Consider the following 24,233-nt stretch of genomic DNA (forward strand, 5'->3'; position numbering starts at 1 on the left):
AATGAAATTTAACAGTGGTTGTTTCTGGGAGGTAGGATTGTTTCATTTTTTTTTGCCTCAAACCTTACTGAATTTTCAAATTTCCTCAATTAGTATAAAGGCTTTTTAAACCCAGAAACACAAAATCCATGATTACCTTTAAAAAGCAACATAGCAACTTACAAAAATTTAATTAACCTACACTCCTTCAGATGTATTTATCATTAATATCCAACAGAGATCATGAGAAAGGATTGTGTGAGCACCCATCATTGCTCCAGGCCCCAGAAATACAATGGTAATGAAAGACAGATGTGGTCTCTGTCTTCACAGAACTTGCAGTTTAATAGGAAGATATATAAATCAAACCACCATAAAAACAAATGAAAAATTGCAACTGTGGTGTCAGGAAAGAAAAGCACATAGTGTTCTGAAATCTGTACTGGCATATTTGACCTGGGGATATCAAGAAAGAATTCCCCAAGGAAGTAACACCTAAACTGAGATCTAAATAATCTCATCTGAAATCACATGAAATAACTAGTTAAAATGGGTGGGAAATTGTATTCCAAGCAAGACTACATTTGTAGGGAAGAAAGCATTGTGTACCAGTTATCAAGTTATAGTGTCTCTTGGCTCCAGATCTGCTCTTCTTGCCCTACTTTGTGATACTGGAGCTGGACCTTGTAAACAATTCTTTTCTGCCAGATAGTAGAATGTTAACTTTGGTATCAGCAGATGGCAACACAGTAACTCTGCAAGGCCATAAGAACAGAAGTATACCTCCCTTCAGGGTTCTGGACCTCAATTATTATTATTGTTAGTTATTATTATTCACAGGAACCCAGCAGCCATGCAAAGGAGCTCCAACTGCATCCTCATGCCATGTTCCCTTCCCCATCTTCCACCACTATCAGTGGCTTTGAGCAGCTCCAACTGATCTACACCCTCTGGCAATGGCAGACTCTTAACAAAAGAGCTCAGTCCATGCCCTCTGGCAAGTTTCTTCTTCTGCAAGGCTGCCCCTTCCTCTGGTAGCCACACACCTTCTCTGATCAGGTCAGAATCTCAGTCTTGGCTTGGGGGCCTTCCCAGTACTTAGTTCCTTTACTGTCTGATTCTCCTCAGTGTAGATACAGTAATTGCTCTCATGCTACACGTGGACACCTTATGGTCCTCATTTACCCCTTCTAGTAGTTAGTAACCTCCTACTGTTTTAGTTAACAATGCTTTATATTACATGTCTCCTAGTCAAATAACCAGTATGGTTCCTATCTCCTGACTTGATCTTGACTGATACTCATGGCCAGTATGAGGGCTAAAGTAGAAAGGACAAGAAGAGAACAAAACAGACAAGTTTATGCAGCAGACACAATGTCAGTTCTGCCTTTTCATGTCTTTATCAAATACAGATAGACTTTATTATTTCATTCAAATCCTATGAAGCTTGATCGGCTCAGAGGGCATAAAGGTGGTAACTTTTCAACTGGAATAACATCTTTAGTTTTATTTACATTCACTGTCTTTACAAGATCTCCTATGTCGTTAATACCTTCATAGGTTTAATATAAATGTATATTATTATATATAATAATATATAAATAAATATGAAAAGGTAATAAAGTCAATGGACTAAGTTGTCAATAACACAAAGTAGGCCAAATAACGTGATTTTTTTCCACTGTCTGATTTCTTTGTAAAACAAATTTAATTCTTATTGCATTAAAAATTTTTTTTTAATTTTTAATTTTTGTGGGTACATAGTAGGTTTACATATTTATGGTTTATATATTTATGGGGTGCTTGAGATATTCTGATATAGGTATACAATGCATAATAATCACATCAGAGGAAATGGAGTTTCCATCTTATTGCATTTTAATAGAAACATTTACATCTTTGTTCAAAAATCTATAAAAAAATATTCTTGAAAGCCTTTTGATCTTTGTAAGTGGTACATTCCTTTAATTAAGTCTGTTTGTAACTGAAATCACCATAACAAGACATGGGTGGGAAGTTATAAAGGTATCAGCTATTCAGAGGTGAAGTTTTGTGTTTTTGCTGTACAGTTGCAGTAAACATTCTTTTTGAATGAGAAAGAGAAGAGAGAGGACTTTGGGTTTCACTCTGCCCAGGTGACAGAAAAATACCTGAGGGGTTTTATGTTTCCTGTGCCCTCAGGTCACTACATCCTGTGCCTATGTCTGTCTCTTTCTGCCTTATCATATATAGAGAAAGGAAGCAGGGCTCTAAGTCACTGCAAATGCAATCTTAGATACCGAGTTACATGAAGCTGAGGTTGAGGCTGAGAAAAACACCACTATCAATGGGAATTAATATCACGTATTTAGATGCTAAAATAATAATTAAAGAGGAGTGAGAATAGTAATTATGTGCTTTAAAATATAAACTTTATTTTTATTTATTATTTTTTGAGGCAGGGTCTCACTTCATGATGTAGGCTGGAGTGCAGTGGTACGATCGTGGCTCACTGCAGCCTTGACCTTCTGGGCTTGAGTGATCTTTTCACCTCAGCTCTGCAAGTGGCTGGGACTATAGGCAAGGACCACCACGCCCCACTTATTTTTACGTTTTTTGTTTTGTTTTGTTTTGTTTTTTTTTAATAGAACCAGCTCTCACAATGTTGCCCAGTCTGGTCTTCAACTCCTGGCCTCAAGTGATCCTCACACCTTGGCCTCCCAAAGTGCTGGGATTACAGGCATGAGGCACTGTGCCTGACCAAAATATAAACTTCAAAAATGCATGTTCATATGACAGTACTTAACATCAGCTATATAGATATAGATATATAGAGAGAGAGTAGTAGAGCTATAATAAAAAATAGTAAAGACCTATGGTTATAATTCTACAAGGGCTTCGGCTAAAATACTTAATAAAAGTTTAAATAAAACCCTGGCTGTTCAAACCACTATAACTTGGCATGAGAGAGCCTGAATTGAAGCACTGGGATCTTAGCTTCGATGTCTCCCGACACTTACGTCACGGCAGGACCTTATATGGAATCATTGCACGTGCATACTCCCAGGCTGCCCTTCTACATGCTGCCTTTATAACTTTAGTACAGTCTAGAATTATGTTGGTAACTTAGTTGTATTCTGGTTTATTATCCATCTCTTCTCCCCATCCCCCCCACCCTAAAGAACATAAACTCCCCAAGAGCAAAAGGTTTGTCTTGTTCGCTTCCTGTAAAATAATTCCTGACACATGTTGGATGCTTAAAAATATTTACTCAAAGGATAAGTGAATGATAAGAGGGTCCACCCTGTTACAGATGCCGAGTTAATCACTTTATGTATGTCGTTTACTGCTCACCATCATCTTGCAAAGTGGAGGAATATTCTGTATTTTGCAGATAAGGAAAGTGAGATGCAGAGTGGTTAACCTATTCAGGGTCACACGCCTCATAAGTAATGAGGCCGAGATTTGAAACCAAACATGACTAATGCTAAAGCCCTGGTTCTTAGCTGTGATATTATATTGCTTCCATTTGAGAGCTGGCAGTGCTGAAATCCTAGAATATACACATTTGACTTTTACTATTAAAGTTCTAAGCTGGCTGCTTTCTTTTTGTTGATCTTTGCTAATCCTCTGGTCCAATGTAGGGCTTAGTGAAGCAGGGGAGGTAATCTTGAGGCCAGGAACAACAGCAACATAAAAAAATCTACTTGAACAACCTGTGGTGAATCTCCTAACATAATAATACTGTGAAATGGTGGTGGGGTGTTTTTGTTGTTGTTCGTTACAGGAAGCACAAATGAGGGGGAGCACCTGACATTCTAAAGGCACAGGATCCTTTCTCTGACATTTGGTTCAGTTCACTTGAGGATGAGAAAGCAGCTCCATGCAGGTGCTGTGCCCTAACACAGAATCTGCATTGCAAAGGTAAAAATGCAGGGCTGTTCCTGCTCTGCAGTACAGGGCAGGCTGTACAGTCCGGCTCAGGTAGGTCAGCAACCATGACATGGAGCTTTTTGTTCCAAGGAACAGGAATGGAAGACTTGGCTTCCCAGGATGCTTTACATGAAGAGGCAACATAAAGGACGGCTGCTGGGTCAGCAAGAGGAACGCAAGAAAGGGAAAGCCCTGCCCCAGAGTTTATCTCTGGGAAGCTGCTGATGACCCACAGTCCTGCTCCTTTTCTATTCAGTGGGAATTGTGTTCAGTGGGGGAAAGAAAGAGAGGAATCTGAATTCCTATTTTGGCCTAAGTGAAGACAAGTAAATGCTATACATTTTAGCTTATGAGACTCAAAAAAATATAGGGCAGGTGGAACATTTAGCAAAATTAGACGCTAAGGTCACAATGTGCTTTAGATATTTAGATAGGGTCTTTGAAAAAAGTATTATTCTTGGCACTTTTAGTAAAATATAGGTATTTTACTAAAAATACATAAATATATAAATATATATTAAAAATAATAAATATATTTTTTTCACTAAAAGTAAATATATATTTAGTAAAATACATACATATATATGTGTGTATATATATATTTTTTGAGGTAAGAATTTGCCCTGTAGCCCAGGCTACAGTACAGTGGCACAATCATAACTCACTGCAGCCCCAAACTCCTCGGCTCAAAGGATTTTCCCACCTCAACCTCCCATGTAGCTGGGACTACAGGTATGAGCCACCATACCCAGCTAATTTTTTTTTTTTAAAGAGATGAGATCTAGCTATGCTCCCCAGGCTGGTCTTGAACTCCTGGCTTCAAGTAATCTTCCCGCCTCAGCCTCTGAAAGTTCTGGGATTACAGCTGTGAGCCACTGCACCCGCTCGGCAAAAATAAATCTCGATCTACTCTTTGCCTGACTTTGTATTTGAGCCCAGGATGATTTTGATTGGATTATATAAAAGATCCAATTTGAGCTGTTATTAAAAATTCTGAGACACAGAAAAAACTACTCTCAGGCTTAAAACATACCCCTAAACTTCTAAGCTATCTGCTGACACACAGCATTGTCCCACTTGACAGTGCTATATTTACAGCCTGAAATGATGATGCTTTTGGTGGTGATTTTTCATGTAGGAAGTCACACTAACACCCCTGAGCCACCTGCATATATCTTAAAGCTAACTTTTCCCCTACCAAAAAAATGATTCTGTTTAAGACTTTAAAAAAGAGAGATCCTGAATGTCAAGGTGTTATAAAAAGATAAAACATGCATCCCACATGTTCACAGCCTCCTGCCCAGTGGGGCATTCAGGGCAGCCTTTGTTGAGCTAGTTCCATTATTGGAGGGCTTGATAAATGCTCCACTATAGCAGCTTGGAGATTTCTTTTAGGCTTATGCTGTGAAGTCACTCAAGTACAGAATATCATTATATGGCTTTGTTATTGTGACTTTTTTCTAATTTTTCAATTACACATTTTTTTAGGAGTTAGGGAGCCCATGGTTTTAGCAGTAACTCTCCACTACATAATAAAATTACATGGATTTGAGTCAGCTTTTTGCAAACTGCAGAGAGTTCAAGAGGGTTATCCTCTCACCTTCTCAACCAGGAGTCTTAGTTTCTTCAGTTATAAAGTGGGGAGCCAGGATCAAAGCTTCCCTCTTATCCTTTCTAGTTCCAAACATTCTACTCAAAATGTGGCGCAGAGCGTTTACAGTCTAACACTCATCTGTGGACTACCTGTTAGAGCTCTTGCGATTGCCAGTAGGTTGAGCAAGCATTTTAAAGTCATTAGATAGTTTTGGCATCAACTTTCTGATGAACCTTCATAATTCTGGGGCAGGAAAATCTACAATAGTCCTCCCTTATTTGCAGTTTCAGTAACCCACAGTCAACTGCAGCCCAAACATAGTAAACAGAAAATTCCAGAAATAAACAACTCATTAAGTTTTTAGTTTCATACTGTTATGACTAGTGTGATGAAATCTTGTGCCATCTCACTCTGTCCCATCCAGGATGTGATTATGCCTTCGTCCACAGTATCCATGCCATACACGATACCTGCCCACTCGTCACTTTAGTGGCTATCTTGGTGATCAGACTGAGTGTCATCGTATCTCATCACACAGGCATTTTATCATTTCACATCAGCACAATAAGGATGTTTATAGTGCAATAAGATATTTTGAGAGTAAGAGCAAGAAAGAGACCAGTATATTGCTATAATTGTTCTATTTATTATTGGTTATTTTTAATCTTTTACTGTGCCTAATGCATATATATATATATATTTTTTTTTGAGACAGGGTCTCATTCTGTTTCCCAGGCTGGAGTGCAGTGGCACGATCTCAGCTCACTCCAACCTCCGCCTCCCAGGTTCAAGCAATTCTCCTGCCTCAGCCTCCCAAGTAGCTAGGATTATAGGTACTTGCCACCACTCCCAGCTACTTTTTGTAATTTTAGTAGAGATGGGGTTTCACTATGTTGGTCAGGCTGGTCTCAAACTCCTAACCTTGTGATCTGCCCACCTTGGCCTCCCAAAGTGCTGGGATTACAGGCATGAGCCACTGTGCCCAACCTAATTTATAAATTAAATTTTAGCATAGTATAGTATAGGAAAAAATAGCGTACATTATTTCAGGCATTCACTAGGGGTCCTGGAACCTATCTTCCAAGGATGAGGGCAGATTACTGTAGCTAAAAATTCATTTTAAAATTTACAATAATAAGTGGGCTGCTAATGAAGTTAAGGGCGATGAAGGAGAATTTGCATCCTTTTGCAAGAATGTCTACTAACCTTCCATTACCATCATTTCTTCTTCTTCTTTTTTTTTTTTTTTTTTGAGGGGTCCCACTCTGTCACCCAGGCTGGAGTACAGTGGCATGATTACAGCTCACTGCAGCCTCAACCTCCTGGGCTCAGGTGATCCTCCCACCTCAGCCTCCTGGGCAGTAGGGACTACAGACATGCACCACTAGGCCCAGCTAATTTTTGTATTATTTGTAGAGATGGGGTTTCACCATGTGGCCCAGGCTGGTCTCGGACTTCTGGGCTCAAGCAATCCTCCTGCCTCAGCCTCCCAAAGTGCTGGGATGACAAGTGTGAGCTATCATGCCTGGCTCATTTATTCTTTAAGAGAAAAATTTACTGCAGAGACATTTGTAATGAATCAGTGACATTAACAAATAATACTAACACACCTCAACGCCTTCTTACAAAACAGAAGAGAGAATGGGATCACTCTTCGTGCAAGAAAGGATTCTTTACAGAAAGTTTCATGTTAGGGTTTCCAAAAGCCCCCTTGTACCCACTCCCCTGGTGGACACTTAACTTTCAAGGCAGCTGTCCACTGGGAAGGAAAGCACTTCCGCATTGAATTTGCTTTAATGTCTTATACTTGATAGAGTTACTGACATTGTTTTACGAGGAAGGTATAAATTATAAGTAAATGAAAATATATACGTGCTAAGCTTTTAGTCTATGATTGATATCAAAATGGCAACTTGAGTAATTCGATTTTGAAAGTAATTCATGTGAAAGCAATAATAACTAAAGTTGGGAATCTGCCACTCGATTATTTAATTTCTTTCTCTTGCTCTGACTATAAATCAAAATAGTCTCAAAATTGTAGGCAGTGAAAACTGAATTAAAAAATTCCTGGAGAATTCAGATTCAAAATAAAATAGATTATTTTTGTTGTTGTCATCATTTGGTTTTATGAAACCATCATGAAGTAAATAAGGATGATATGAATTTCAGGACTATTAGTGGAGTTGTTAGGAAATGTAGTTCTGGAAGAATATTTGTGCTTTGTGAACAATTTAAAAACTTACTGGTGTATTATGGAGCATGCCAATGCCTTCTCACTGCCACCCTGATTTAGTTCATGTCACCATTTGATTTTCTGTTTGCACCTCTATCTCTTCTGCTAGACTGAACTTTTCTTAGGCACGGATGTGTCTTACTCATCTTTAGTTTGTCAGAGGCTAGCACTGTGTCACTGTGTCACATATTGCATACAGCAGGCATGCAATATATGAGGGCACTCAGTAAAGTTCTACTTACTTCTCTCTAACCCTCCAAGTCCTTTTTACCACCTCAGTTCTCTTGGTCCTTTAATATCCAGTGCTCCCAGGAAATCTCCCAGGATCACTCAGTTAGATGCAGCACCTCTCTTCCCCAAACCTTAAACTCACCAGTGAACCTATAGCCTTCTCTTCAAGGATATCAAACCTTAAAATGCACCAGTGAACCTACAGCCTTCTCTTCAAGGATATCAGAATGTGATTCCATCAGGGCATAGACCATATCACATCTTTCTCTGAAACCTACTGTGGCATCTAGCAGAGTGCTCTGAATACCAGGAGAGTTTAAAAAGGCACTGGTTCAATAAACTCAGAATTTTATAACTAGAAGGACTTTGGGGGTCAACTAGTATAGTGGTTCTCATCAAGGGATCTACCACCTTTTAGGAGGCATTCTGAAAAACTGAGGGGGTATTTTTAAAAGTTAGCAAAATGATTGTGTGTTGGGGGTGGGGTTGGGGGGCAGGATGCTAGATGACTTGCAATCCTGGGAATGTTGTTACACAACAAAGAATTGTCCTGTGTCCTGAACTTTCTCATGTTCTCCTGGACATTCATGATTATTTAAAAATATATATAATTATGTGAGTCTAGACAGTTTTGCTATGGATTTCCAACATTTGGTTGGATTTCCAGGATTCAACTATTGCATAAATTAAAGGAAGATGGTACTTTATGATGTTTAGAACTTGATTAAGAATTTTTCACCCAGTGGAAAACCACATCAGCAGTCATGATATTAGAGCTGACGCCCATTACCTGAAGTCAGACTGCATTTGTAGCAGGTGCATTCACAGTGAGTCCATGTTACATACAAATATACTTATTGAGCTCTTACTGTACATGTCAAATCTAAAAAAAACAGTGTCTACAATATCCAACTGACTACTGCCTTACTTCATTTAATTGCAAAGTGATTCATTATAAGTGGGTGTGAAAATCTGGCCTCTTTATTGAGCTTTCTATTTTAGTTCTTCCTGAATTTCTTATATTTTTATTTACTGAAAATCTGTTTCTAGGTAGGTTATATTATGCAGGAATTTTATTTTAAGATTTGTTCTAAAAATGGGGCATTGGGTCAGATAGTATTGAGAAGCACTGATCTAGTAGATTCCAATACAGTTTCCTTATTTTTCAGAAAACAAATGGGACCCTAGAGAAGAAATGAGGCATCCAAAGTCAAATAGTGGATTAGGAAGTGGCCTTTTAAAGATTAATAAATGTACAGCTATAGTACAAATAATTAATGTTCCAGATTCTAACACCCTGGAAGATTATGTTCTGTCACATCATATAAAAAATACCAGCAGTTCAAATAATTTGGTCTGCCCTTTCAAAAGGAAAACATTTAATAACATTTCTTTTTGTCATTAATTATTCCTTCACTACTCCAGGTGAATTCTAGTGAAGGTATCTATATAGAATATTTCTTTAAACTAGAATTTCCATTAAAAAAACCCTCTCACTGGCCAGGCATGATGGCTCATGCCTGTAATCCCAGCACTTTGGGAGTCCAAGGCAGGACCACTTGAGTCCAGGAGTTCAAGGCTGAAGCTGCAGTGAGCCATGATCACACTACTGTACTCCAGCCTAAAAAAAAAAAAAAAAAAGAAAGAAAGAAAAAAGAGAGAAAAAAAAATCCTCTGACTTGGTGTACTGATAGATTGAGCATTTATTCTGTGCCCTGTTACATTCCTCTTCACCCCCTATCCTGGCTTCTGGAAGGCTGAATTGTACACACAGCAGAAAAACAATCTTCTATTTTCAACAGAATCAATAGTAGCCCCAATGAGCTCCCTTTGTGCTTTTTTCATCTATATCTTCCTAAGCTAAGCAATTGTACTTAAGCATTACTGACCTGTGACCCCACGAAGTGCCTTTGAAGGCTCCTCAAGTATTGAGATCTTTTTCTCATGAGGGTTAAGGGCTGGTTTCTCGTTGGTAGAATCCATGGAGGAGCTGTCCTTCTCGCAGCCATTCATGGGCCCATTTTGAATCTGCGGTGGCTGTGGCTGCAGGGGCCCTGCCTCAGGCCTCTCCACTTTGTCTTTAGCATCTTTGTTGCATTGATGCTGCTTGGACTTGCTTCTTTTTCTTTTATTGTTCTAGAACGAGAAACAAAGGAGAAAATAATATTCAGCTCAGACCCTTGAAATATAAGGTGAATCTGAGAGGTGAAAATTAGATAATTATCTTTTTTGGTTCCTGGCTCTTCTAATAGACTGGATGAATAATATTTATACCTTTATTAACCACCCAAATTAATTTAAATATCCTCTTTCTTACAGTAAGTTGTATAAACTTTCACCTTATAAACACAATAAACATGAAGTTTCCAATAAAAGGAAGAAAAAGCCAACAGGAATGGTTTAAATAGCTGATTAAATATTTGAGCAACTTGAGGCTCTATAATAAAATCTTGTGATAACTGTCCTGAAAAAACTTGATTTCAGTTATCCTGCCATTAGGGAGTAGCTCTCATCTCAAAGTGGTGAATGCTGGGGAGGCAAGGAGGATACTAAGGTTCGTATCTGCTGAGGAGAAGGAGAGGTAAAGGGGAGACCTGCTAGGGAAAAGGCAGGCAACTTGTTCTTGTAAAATGAGGGCACAGAAGGTAGGTTGTTAATGTCCAGGTTGGGTCTCTGAAATAGAAACCAATCAACCAGGAGATTCCTGGAATTGCCACCATTGTGTCTAGGAAGCCTCAGGTAGCCACAGGATCCATAAGCATCCCCATCACTTTTTTTTTTCACAAAGTCTCACTCTGGCTCTATCACCCAGGCTGGAATTCAGTGGCATGATCACAGCTCACTGCAGCTTCAACCTTCTGAGCGTAAGTGATCCTCGTACCTCAGCCTCCTGAGTAGCTGTTACTAAGGCATGCACCACCACATGCAGCATTTAAAAAATTTTTTTGTAGATACAGAGTCTCCCTATATTGCTCAGGCTGGTCTCCAACTTCTGGGCTCAAGTGATTCTCCTACCTCTGGCTCCCAAAGTGTTGGGATTGCAGGCATGACCTACCTGCCCTGCCATCCTCATGAATATTTCACCTTGAGCAGACAACAGCTTCAAGGTATTGGCAAACTGATATAAGTCCCCCATTTTTTGGTGTGAAAGCCCCCAGACCTCTCGGTAACAGCGTTACAAGGCTTCATTTAATTTACTTTGAAATAACACTACCCTGAATTTTATACAAGTGAAATTTTTTAGATCCGTAATATCACAGGAGTCTAAAATGCAGAGTTTTACTATATCTCTCCTAAAATGCCCTAATGGTGAATACATAAGAATATCAAGAAAATTAAGAAGATGTTGTTCCTAATTATGTTGTACGCTTGACTTGACGTTGTTTTGTACCCAGTTCATATTCAATGTACTTAACAAGCAGTATGGTACCAGCCCCGGCCAATCGGAACAGACAGCTGATCCATAAGGAAGGCCCTGTCCCACCTCCTGAATGAGTGAGTGCCAGCTGAACATCAGCCTGTCTTCATTCCTCAACACGTTTAGAAAAGAAGTAAAAAGTAACTGTTTTCTCTTTTCAATTCTCCTCCTTGCTCTCTTTTCCTTTGGAACCACAATCATGCCCTGGTAAGTGCTCTCCTAGGTGACAGGTGTGTCCCAGGTTGAAATATAGGCCAGTGGGACTTATTCCCCCGCAAACACCCGCAGCAGCTTCTGGCTCTTAAGCCTCACATCTACTTGGCTGGGAGACCATTTTCCTTTTCAACCTCCAGGAGGGAGACTCAGTAATGAGTTGGGTCTGCAGCTGCTGTCTGCTCTTTTCTTCACTTCAGAAAAATCTAATACCCGAACCACACTTTTGAAATTTTTCTATGTAAGTCTAAATACTGCCTTTCAATCACTTGCAAATCATGTTCATCTTACACAGAGGCCTGAGAAGCTATGATTAAAGATAAGCAGAGATTGTCAAAGATGGTGGCATACAAAGGTTAAAAAAAAATCTCATAATTTTCCTATTCTACATGAAACTAGGAGGAGAAAAAACAGGAAAGGATGATTCCTGTAATTTTAGTAATCTTCGGGTTTTATGAAAGTAATACTGTGTTATTGTTTGTTCAGAACCTGTTTTGCAGGCCTGTGATCTTCTCCCATGGGAAGGGATAGACTGGCGTACTATATCCTGGGAAAAGCAAAACACAGGCCTTGCTGTGCCATAGCAGGAATGAGTGGAACAATTACTTTGAAAGGAGCGGCACACTTTTGCTAGTGTGTATGCAGAGACACAGCTCGGGAGCTCCCAGAAATCCCAGGCCCTTTGTGACTCGACAAGAAAGCAAATCAATTTGAATGGGACACAGTAAAATCCCCTTCCCTTTGTTCTCAAAGAGTAATACGCCAGTGTTCAAGAAGGCCCCTTACTTACTATGGTTCTAAGGCATTTTCTTTTCTTCTTCTTTTATTAATGATCTACCTTAGAATTCAGCCAAAAAAGCATCTCAGAGCAGCCTTAGACAGATTCTTTCAGGTGGAAAAACATGTGAAAATATATTTAGAGTTTTTCAAGTATCTTTAAAACACTCCTTAATTTTTTTCTTTGTGCTACAGGATGTGTTCATGCAAGTTAATGTTTTGAATCCTTTGAATTCTCCAGCTGGGCTACCGTTTATACTTAAAAAAGAAAACAACTCTGGGACTTCTTAAGCACACCTGGTCATTAAAAACACCGAGCAGAAAATAAAGGCATTAGTAGTGAGAGTATCTGGTAATTTATGAGAGTCATGAATTTGGAAGTTTTCTGGGTGTATATTAACATATTTGAAAGAAGCATAAAATTGGCAGCCTTGTTAAAATGATAACAACCATGAAGGTTTTGATTGAAGATGTTACCAATTTACAAGCAATATTAATCTTACCTTCTTTTTTCCTGTCATATTCCATTCTTTTAGAACTTGAATTGCACTGCCTAGATAAAGACAAAGAATCTTCAACAAATATTCACATCATGAAACACCACCCAAAATTCACCTCTGTCTTTCCATCTTGGTAGCAGTTATTTTTTAATTTTTTTTTTTTGCTTTTTCATTTGTTTTGATACATCCTATCTTAATAAAAATGCCAGTTTCATCTTTTATTTCCCAGATTTTCACTTAATTTACTGTATGATCTTGGTTTTATCAAAATATTAAGCCTCACTACATGAAGCTTACTTTTTTATCATTATATTATCTTAGGGAAAATGAAATATATCTTGAGAATTTTCCAGCAGCTTTGTTGCCATAGGTAGAATTAAAATTATTCTGTTTGATATATGAATAAAAATACCTATAATCTTCTGAACCAAATATGGGATTCTGAGTATTATTAACAATGTGAATCACAGCTTTCTGTTTGGCCATTTCTTCACTTTTTCCTTCCCTACTCATATGTTCACATTTGGCAGGGGGATGAGGAAGACATATTATAATATTAGTTTCTCTAGGGTTAGCATGGATAGGGATGGGATGTGGTCTTTATAGGGCTTCTACCTTGAAACCAAAAAAAGTTCATTACATGAAAAGTTGGGCCCCAGGTTCTGTCCATCCCATTCACACATATAGATGGAACTGTACTGACTCAGAGAAGATACCTAATTAAATTATATTAAATCATATATAAATTAAATGCCTAATTAAATTACAAGACATTAAAAAAATGTTTTATTGCTGACCAGCTGCAATCCATGTTTCTGCATAGTTTAACGAAGTTCATTCATTCATTCCAATTGTGCTGAAGGTAGGTTCAATAACAAATTATTAGTAATGAGGATACCAGCTGTTTTCAAATAGGCACAGCATTTCTAAAAGAGGACAGCTCTTTTAAACGTATTCTTTTAACAATTTTAAGCATTCTCATATAATCTGAATATACTAATAGATCTCTACAAGGAGTATGTTGGCTAAACAAAGATCAATTTCAGGCTGGTCTTTATAATAAATTTCAAATTAGTAGGGTCCCAATTATTGAGTCTACTGTCACTGTTAGACAAGCAGAAGGCCATATGGCTTTGACTAATGTTTAGACAGGCTAATTATTCCTATCTATTTAAAGTTTCCAATTCAATGACCCTCTTAGACTTGTCTGAGTTGCATGCACTTGAAATAATAAGTCTGCACCTAAAAGTACGCTATAATTCAGACTTTTTATTAACTGGGTGGTCTTTCTCTAATTTGTCCAGAGAATTAATGTTTCACAGCATTTTCCTTTTGAAGATATTTAGAAAGTCCCTTTCATTAGGTTTCTTGGTAAGTCTTGGTTAATAATAATAAGGGCAGTTCTTATAGCTATGCTTCAGTTTTCTAAATAAAACTAAAATTTAAAAATGCTAAATACTCATCATTTTAATCGGAAAATGGTGGTGAGTTGCTTACTGCTTTCACAACTGCCATATTTAATTGGTCCTCTAATTTTCATGTTTTGATATACATTCTATTTGTAATTTGGACAATGAGCTTTAGAGACTAATTCTGAAGAAGAAATACCCATAATTAGAGGATTTTGAAACTGTTATTATTAAATTTTAATTATCCTGAAACTGCTTGGAGTTTTTCAGCCATTCAGATTGCTTTCTGTATGCCTCATAAATGACTCCTAATAAATATTTTTGACGCTCAGTCTTTTTTTTTGGAGTGGAGTGCAGTGGTGCAAACATGGTTCACTGTAGCCTTGACTTCCCAGGTTCACCTGATCCTCCTGCCTCAGCCTCCAGAGTAGCTGGGACTACAGGCATGTGTCACCACTCTAGGCTAATTAAAAAAAAAAAAAAACTGTAGCGACAGTATCTCGTCATGTTGTCCAGGCTGGTCTCAAACTCCTGGCAATCCTTCTGCCTTGACCTTCCAAAGTGCTGGGGTTACAGGCATGAGTCACCTGCCTGGCACCCAGTGGTTTTAAAACAAGTTTTCCTACTGCTCCCCAACCAAAATGACTTCCCATGAGGCTTCTCAGCAATCAATGAGTTTTATTAATGAGATCTCAACACTGAGAAGGTGAAAATTTCAAGGACAAGCAAGGTGCTCTGTTTAAATACAAACAGATTTGATGACAGTACATCAGTTACTGCACATCTGTGCATCTCAACAAGATCACTCAGCAATAAAAACTTTCATGATAAGGAATATGGTGGGCCTCAGTCCAAGTAGGGGTAGGGAAGAATGGGGAAAACAGCCTTTTTCCTTCCCTAAAGCTTTTTTTTTTCCATGCCAGTGATGTTGGCAAGTAAAACCTGAAAAGAGAAAGTATCTGACCCAGGATGTGCTTATTTCCCAGTACGTTTTGAGACAAACTGCACCGAATGCTGCAAAGTCAGATTAATACTGCATTCTCTACTATTTGCTTCTTGTGACTAAAAATTATATATCTGTTAGTATATGAACCAGGGAAAAACAGTGAGGAAAGTTATGCACCATGGATTTGCTTATAGGTCTACTGAATGATAATCATTTGCTAATTCAATTAGGACCTTGCACCTTGACTGCTGATATCAGAATGTGAGCATATTGCTTGGTTCCAAGACCTTGCCCTGAAACGCAATTATACTTTTAGAAACTCAGGAAGGTTACTCTACTCCTAGGAAAATAAGTAAATCAAACTGTCCTTGACAAACTGTAAATAGGATACAACTGAGAAATGTGCTGGCAGGTCTTCCTTGACCTTATTTGACTGATTATGTGTAGCTTGCCCATATTTACAAAATAGAAACTAATACCAGGACAGAAGACATGATAACTAAGGATAAGCAAGAGATCTTTGTTCAAAACTGGAACTTGTTTAATTTGATTAGGAGAGGAGAATTTCCCCATAATTTACGGAAATCTAAAGCATTATGTTGTAACTTTATAGGATAACATATTTCTGAGACTTTAGATTTTGTAACATCTCTGGAAATGGACTACCTAAAAAACAATTTCTTTTAAAGAAAGCAAAAAGATTTTAGAGGCGGATAAGATAAGCTGATATTGCAATTAATTTGGCAATCTAAAAATCACAAACTAAAGACATTAAAGAATAAACCAGTCCTCTTAGACTATATAAGCATCAAGTTTAATAATCCCAGTCATAAAGCCAAGTAGAATTATGCTGGTTGGAGAAGCTTTCCAGATAAGGACCAAAATGCATTATCCTCCATTTATAAGAATGACATCACATAAAGAACACATTTCTTTATTTCTTTATCTATTGAGACAGGGTCTCACTCTGTTGTCCAGGCTGGAGTGCGGTGGCGCCATCTCGGCTCACTGCAACCTCTGCCTCCTGGGCTCAAGCCATCTTCCCACCTCAGCCTCTGAGAAGTGGGACTATAGGCATGCACTACCATGCCTGGCTAATTTTTTTATTTTTTATAGAGACAGGGTTTTGCCATGTTTCCCAGGTTGGTCTTGAACTTCCGGCCTCAAGTAATCGGCCCACCTTGGCCTCCCAAAGTGCTGGGACTACAGGCATGAGTCACTGCTGGCCAAGGACACATTTAATATCAAATTGGAATGACGGGTAGGCAAGGAAATTAGCAGCACTATAATCAATATCCTTGAAAACTGACTCATTTTTTCCTTAAAGAGAGAAAAATAACTTTTTATTCTATTCTTATTGAGTATGTTTATATGTTTTTAAGATCTAGCATCTTTTTTTTGAGACAGAGTCTAACTCTGTCACCTAGGCTAGAGTGCAGTGGTGTGATCATGTGAAGCCTAGCACATTTTTATGAGACCTAAAGTACTCATAATGAATAGACAGTCAGTTCACTTAAGGAAAAAAATATGGACTATCTGGAATATTTAGTTCTAACATCTTCAGCTCCAGGACACAGGTATACCTACCATCCACAAAGGCTTGCACAGCTTTATCCACATTAAAATCAAACTGTTGTAGCACCAGGACTATTTCATTATTGCTTTTGTTGGGAACAACTGATCTAACTGCATAGATCTGTAAAGGAAAAAAAAAAAGAAATAGAAAGGTGAACACTTTAAATATTTTTTATCTATGATTTGCCCACTGGATAGAATTATAACTATTAGAAAGGCCTCAAAAAGCCAACTTATCTACCTTCTTGCCATCAAGCATAATCAAGGCATTCCAGACCAGTGAACATTCATCCTGGTAATCGCCTTGATACCCACTTTATTTGTGTACACATTTTTACAAAGATCTTCTTGTAGAAGTGTAGGAGCATGTGTGAAAAGCCAACTCTGGTTTTGCAATCTACCCTCCCCCAAGACTACAGATGCATACAAGATGTGTTCTCAGTGAGGACACAGAGTCTTTTTCTGTCTCAGGCTTCCTTTCCACTGGCTCAGGGGGTTCTTTAGAAAATGTACAGAAATAGCCTCATGCCTCAGCTTCTCTATCTGCACAGTGGAAACAGTCATCTTGAGGGTCACAGAAATGTGCTGTGAAATTCCATTAATGTTTAAAGATACAAAAAATGTGGAGCATTGTATTTTTGAAATGGTAATCTTAGCTACAGTCCAAAAAATGTTCTTGAACACACTTCTGAAAATCAAACATTGAAAACAGTAAAAGTAAATACATATATGCACAAGGATTTCAATAGGTTAAAGCTTATATTCAATGTTTAATGACATATATATCTTTCTTAGTCAAATTTAGCATATATTCTTTCTTCTTGACCATTAGAATTGACCTTTATCTCACAGTACTTGTATAACTACAGAATGTTCTATTGATTTTAGTAAAACCAGGTTCACCCAGTTTTCTATCACAAGGATTACTGCAGCTGCTACTGACAAATACTAGAGTATTGCATTGTCCAAAGGTAAGCGATTATTAAAGCACTGTACAATCTTCAGATGTTTTCAACAGCAGTTAAATTATGACCAGTTGGTTTTAGAGTTAAATGCAGGTTAGTACAATTGGATTCACGGAATATGGATTATATGGGTATGGCAAGCGTAATGTGATGCTACTGACATGAACATTTAATTGAACAGGATAGCCTATTTCCTGATTATGTTAGAAAACAGACCACCTATTCCACACAGATCTACAGTAAGAGTATTTAGGTTGTAATGAGACAACAGCACAAGCTACTGTCATGTACTCACCCAGCACAAGCTAGGGGTGGGTATATGACTGTAAAGGTGCTGACACTATAGATTAGAAAGCTGGTTTTGAATCTTGACATTTTATAAATGCTAAATATTTGAGTTTTACTAAGGACTCTAATATTATATATATATATTTGTATGTGTGTGACTCAAGATTTCTTGATTATTTTCTATTCTCACATTTTATGGTTCTTAGTTTTTCTAGCATCCATTGAAAAAAAATTAACTTCTTCAAATCTAAGCTGTTTCTCACTTTTGCTGTCTTCTTTAAAAATTCAATTCTGTGAGTATTTTTTGAATACCTATTATGTGATAAGCCATCAGACTTCCTGGAACTTAGGGACTGGAAGAGGATTTGCACATTGACCAAATGATTGCATACATATATGCTTATACATTCCATGTAAGTGGTATAAAATCACATGACAGGGAGACTTGACTTTATATGACTTTATCCACTGAGACCTGGATGGAGGATGAGTGAGAAGAGATGGATGGGAAGGGAAGGGAAAACATTTTGGCCATAGAGAACAGCATGAGTGAGGAGCGAGGCACGGATGATGAGGGAGGAGCTGGAGGTGATTAGGAAGGGAGGCAGAGGGTAGGCTTCTAGAGTACAAGACGAAGCCCGAACTGGGCAGGGACCAGATTGCACAGGGCCTACATGGCTATACAAAGGATTTTTATTCTTAGGAGCATCCCTCAACTATCTTTTTGTTGATTTTTTTTTTTTAAGAGAGAAAGGCCAAGATGGGGAGAAAAACAAAAACAAAAAATCCTCCATCCAGCCCAGAAAGGTCACTAACAGAATGTGTCCAACAACACACAATATCTGGCTCATTGTTACTAGCGCACTGGAGTTATGCCTAAAGATTGTGTTACCCTTCCAGTATAGCTCTTTTAAATAAAATCTAGCATTTATTTGAAGCCACTATGGCTTAGTTCATATTATAAAATTTCTTAATAATCACTATCATTATTACCACATCAGGCACACCTAAATAATATAATACAAATTATATTAACTACATTATAGTTACATTAGACAAAGGTTTTCAATCCACCTACACAGCTATGTAAACTGTAAAGACCCAGAATTATGGGATAAACATAAAATAATGGCTTTCTCTGCCTCCAATCTCTCCCCTGCAAAACACAAGGTTGTATTATGTTAAAGCAAAACACGAAATAAACCACTACTTGTAGAGATGCTTCCTTTTTAGATGTTGGTACTACTCTTGCCTATCCTCTTTCAAAAGAAAAACAAAAACCATGGTCAGATGTGCACAGAAAACATTATCTATCCGTGTCATTTTGTGTATTCTAGCACTGACTGTATCTTTAGGAAATTGACAATAACTGAGTTTTGATATCAAATCTAACTGAATATTGTATACAATTCCTGGAGGAAGACACTTAATTAGGACAGGTATTCCAAGTTTTACAGATAAAAGGGGAAAAATAGTTTCTGCTTATACTTGGGTATTACATATTAATGTTTAATTCTACTAAATTTCTGGGCCAACCCCTCTTTCTGCTCTAATCACTTGGCTTGGGTAATGTGGAGAGAGCAGCATTATTTATCAGCCTGCTATTTATAAATCCACTATGTTTATTTTCCTATGGAAATGTCTCTGAGAAAGATGGAGAAGTTGTGTGAACTCACATGTGCACATAAAAATAAAGGAACCTCACTGTGTCACTACTCATAATTCAGGGGTATTAAAAAGGGTTTAAGCATTTTAATCTAAAAAAAAAAAAAAGCCCTCATTATGAAGAGCTTTAATTGTAAGGTGTGGATGACCAAGGAAGAGTTATAGTGAGGTTGTGCTGAAAGGCTTGCCTTTGCAGTTGGAAACCAGGCTTCTGAGGACGGATGCTCCTGGAGGAATGGATCAATCAAAGCGTGACTAATGGTAGTTTGCATACGGAGAACTCATCAAATTCACGCCCGCAGCGGCTGTTTTGCAGAGGCTGTTTCTGGCGCAGCTTCACACACACAGCCTTTTACTTCATTGCCACAGCACAGGCTAACACGTAAGCCACTGTTTGAAGCTGCACTTGACTGCACCCCTAAAGGGCTCTCATGCCATAAGCAAAGTGGTCCCACCAGGCAGCCGCTGTTGGGTGACAGTCAAGATGGCTAGTTAGCGGTTCATTTAGCAACTGCTTTACCTTCCCAAAGTTATGTTCTCCTATTTCACTTCTACTAATTTCACTATGGTTTGGCAAAGTCAATGTGCTATCGAGAAATAGCATGATGTTTTGATGCTACCTCTTGAGCATTTTAATCATGATCCTCTCCTCTCTCTGGGCCTTCCCTATATGGCTCTGCAGGCTCTGCCCCACTGTGCCTCAAGCCTGCCCTGCTGGCCTTTTGCATGCACTAACTGGGCAGCGAGGCAGTGTGACTTTCATGGATGTTGTTTGGTTTCAGTTTCCCAAACCAACTTACCTCCCCTGTACCTGAGCTGTCTGATTAAGATCTGTTAACAGTTTTCCTCATTCATACTGTGCATCTTTTGAGCCTGTGATGACCCTTGGAAATTCTTCTTGGCTTCCTGATGAGTCACTTAAACTATGTCTGAGTTTCAAAAGTGGCTCTGACCTAAGTTTTCAATCCGCCCACACAGCTGTGTGATCAGCAAAGACCTGGCATTATCAAATAAACATAAAATAACTGCTTTCTCTGCTTCCAGTCTCTCCCCTGCAATTCAGTCCCAGGCGGCTGTTCTTCCTGAAGTATATTCGTGACCATTTTACCCTCTTCCCTAAGAACTTAAGAATAAATTTAAATATCTGCAACCTGGCATTTAAGGCCAGCAACAATTGGGCTCTAACTTGCTTTCTAAATGTCTCTGACTTTACCCCTTCACAGACAAGCTCCCCGTGCCCAGTTTGGAACCCCCACCCCTAGGCTGGGCTTTTCTAAGATGTGTCTGAATTTCACATTCCAGGTGAAATGCCATGTGTCCCATGAAATTCTTCTCCATCCTCCCTGCCAGAGGTCATCTTTGCCTCAACCTCTATAGCCCTTGGACAGCAAGAGTCTTTTAACACTTAGCCCTTTTTCCTTTATAGCTCAAGTATTTGTGTATGTGTCGTGTCTCCCAGATGGTAGGCAACGTGAGGGCAGAATCCTCATCTTGGCCATTTTTGGATAATCACCATGCCCATTCACAAACGGCTAATATGGTGCATGTAGTAGGTATTTAATACATATTTGTTGAGTGAGAGAATGCCAACTTGTGCTATACCAGGTGGCTGCTCTGAGTCAAAGAAAGACTCCACCAGCATGCGTGAACCATCCCAGCACTCGGCATCTGCCACCCATGGTAACAGTGGGCAGGTCTCATTTGACTGATATCATTAAGATTTATATGGGTAGGGAGAACATATATATGTTCTTTGAATTTCAGTAACAGAGACTGGAGGAATATTTATGAGACTTCAACATTCTTACAATTTTACTTCTGTAGAATAAGGTACTTATGGCATTTTGTGGAGTTTTAAAAATATGAAAAGGCACAGTAACTGCCTTTTCAGTAACTGCCTGTCTATCGTTCCAAGACTCAGCTCAGCAGACAGACACTGGCTGAGCCCCCAATACATGACAGGCACTGAGGATACAAAGAAAAACCAGACATAGTTCCACTGTAAGGAGGCACAATCTAGCAGTGAAGCCAGAAATATCTACAATAAAAGCAGGTAATAAGTGCTGTACTGTCTTTATGAACAGGGTACTGTGGTGCTACAGAGAAGGAATTAAGTTTGCCCAAGTAAGGGAGAGTACTTCATAGAGAGCCACATGTCATGGAAGAAGCACTGGAATTAGATAGACCTATGCTCTAATCTTGGCTCTGCTACATGCTAGCTCTATGACCTTGGGTGAACTGACTTACATTTTTGAAACTTGGTTCTGTAGCTGTAAAATGAGGGTATTATCTTCTGGAGCCTATATAACAATGAAAGGAGATGATGCCTGTAAAGTGTTTCATATAGAATTTGGCATATATTAGCTACTCAATAAATTTTAAAAAGAAAAAATGGGAGCATTTGCATTGAGCCACAAAGGAGAGAGGTCTCCCCAGGTGTGGCTTTGAAGTAGAAGGACCATGTGGCTTGAATGTTGGTCAAGATATATTTGGGGGAGACTACCCTATCTACTATTCTTCTTAGAGAACCTCCTTCCTCTACCGACTTGCTAAGGGGTCAGTGGACCCAAGACTCTGTCCCTGCTTTTCCCCTCTCTATGGTGTGACTGGTGTGATAAGAAAGTCTATCTTTAGGGTGGTTAACGTGGTTTTGTCCCCCTCTTCTTCTTTCACTTAATTATTTACTAAATGTCTACTATGATCAGGCACTGCACTAGTGGCCGGATACAGCAGTAACAAAACAGATATGGCCACTGCCAAAACTAGAGAGGGAAACGGATATAAACATAGAAATAAAAAATATGTCACTGCAACTTGTGCTAAGTGAGTGCTGTGAAGGAAGTAATCAGAACACAGTACAATGAATTACAGTGGTCAGGAAGTGGCCTGGCTAGAAAAGACCAAGTGAGTCAATCAGACCCTCTGCCTTAAAGGTCTGAGCTATTCAACACAAAGGGAGAGAAGCTGGAGTGCAGATGAAGGAGGCTGGACTTGCAGCTGCCTCACTTTCTCTCTTTCCTGCTCCTTTAACTTTTCCTGAAGTCTCATGAAACGTTGACAGACCTTTATAATAATAACCTCTTTTTTTGTACTTGTGCTAGTTTGAGAAGGTTTCATTTTCTAGAGCAAGTATGGTGTGTCTGGAGGCCACATTAATAGCCAGGGCTGGAAATAAAAATAATAAAGCTAAATAATTAATCTGATTGGCAAAGGTGAGAAAAGGAAGATTTTAAAGATAAGTCCCATTAGAATGTACACGGCAGCTGGGAGAAGAGAGGCCTCAGAGCTTTGCTCACACACTTCTCCCCAGCACTAATGTTGCCACTATTATTTACTCATGTGACTCTTATTCTGCTGAGTGACAAGAAGCATATCTTTATATCCACAGGGTCTAGAACAATAGTTGCCATTCAGTATCTGATTCATAAATGTTTGTTGAATGAATGACCGAATGAATAAAATGAAGCAGGGAGTCTAGTAAGATGGTTATTGACATATTCCAGTTTTACTTACTCATTTTTAAGTGCATCTCTAATTAAGAATTAAGTACTACACACTATTAAAAAGCTTAATGGATTCAAGCCCAAAACGTATGGAGTGCCTCCTAGGTGCCAGGCACAGCATATGGCTGGGTCCTTCCTTGAGAAGCTTGCAATCTTGGAGGTGAGCTTAACCTTATCCCCTACGATAAGGACAGCAATCAAACAGCCAGCAACCTCTTCCTCACACCAATGGGAACTGGAGTTATTTATGGGTTTGCCATTCCTGCAACTTTGAAAGGAATTTTATAATCAGCTTTGGTCACATTTCTCAAATGCTGAGCCATTCAGAGATGCCTTAAAAACAGCTCATCTGTGTACGCTTTGCTTCACTTGCTGGGCCACTAATATTATCTACACAGTAATGTAGGCAGTTTTCCTATGAATCTTCTTGGGGAAGAAAATACTCTTTGCAGACCAGTACCTTTGCATCATGGATAATTCCATAATTTAATTGCCTTTTCTAGCATCTACTTCCTGCCAGCAAAAAACATGCATGAGGTGTTGCCATGTTCTACTTGGCTGACTTTTGGGGAATTAACACCAGGAGTACAAATCAGAATTAACTTTTTTTTTTTGGCAGGAAACCAAGAGGAAAAAAAAATAATACAGATTTAAAGATGGGAAAAAATACAGTTTTTATAGAATCATGGCAAGTAAAAGTGGAAAGGATCTTAGAGACAGTCTAGTTGCGGCTTCTTGAACTTTAAAATACATTCCAATCACCTGGGGATCTAACTGGGATGAAGTTTCTGATTCAGAGGCTTAGGGTGGGGCCTGAATTCTACATTTCTAATAAGCTCCCAGTTGATATCTGCGTGTCCAGGGATGTGGACAGAATAATGCTGAATTGTGGCAGTTTGTTACAGCAGCAACTAGAAATGAAAGCAATGAACCACACTCTGAGAAACAAAGGACTGCTCTTTGCTTCCTCCCTCCTTATAAGGAGATATCTTTTTCTATCCCACCAACTATCACCTTTTAAAAAA

At 38.7% G+C, this 24,233-nt stretch overlaps 1 protein-coding gene across 13 annotated transcripts in view; it reads right to left on the bottom strand.

Annotated features, from left to right (window-relative positions):
• The window catches only part of SPATS2L (spermatogenesis associated serine rich 2 like), a 168,404-nt gene that overhangs the window by 49,017 nt on the left and 95,154 nt on the right, over window positions 1–24,233 (bottom strand). For all 13 annotated transcript variants that reach the window (XM_032278735.1, XM_032278741.1, XM_032278732.1 and 10 more), the window contains 3 exons: window positions 16,800–16,908; window positions 12,861–12,910; window positions 9,839–10,085 (listed from right to left, as the gene is read on the bottom strand). In XM_032278735.1, the coding sequence (XP_032134626.1) occupies window positions 9,839–10,085; window positions 12,861–12,910; window positions 16,800–16,908 (406 nt within the window). The remainder of the gene's footprint in view (window positions 1–9,838; window positions 10,086–12,860; window positions 12,911–16,799; window positions 16,909–24,233) is intronic.

Source organism: Sapajus apella, unplaced genomic scaffold (genome assembly GCF_009761245.1).
Source record: "Sapajus apella isolate SASKATOON/1434 unplaced genomic scaffold, GSC_monkey_1.0 scaffold10, whole genome shotgun sequence".
Classification (NCBI taxonomy): domain Eukaryota; kingdom Metazoa; phylum Chordata; class Mammalia; order Primates; family Cebidae; genus Sapajus; species Sapajus apella.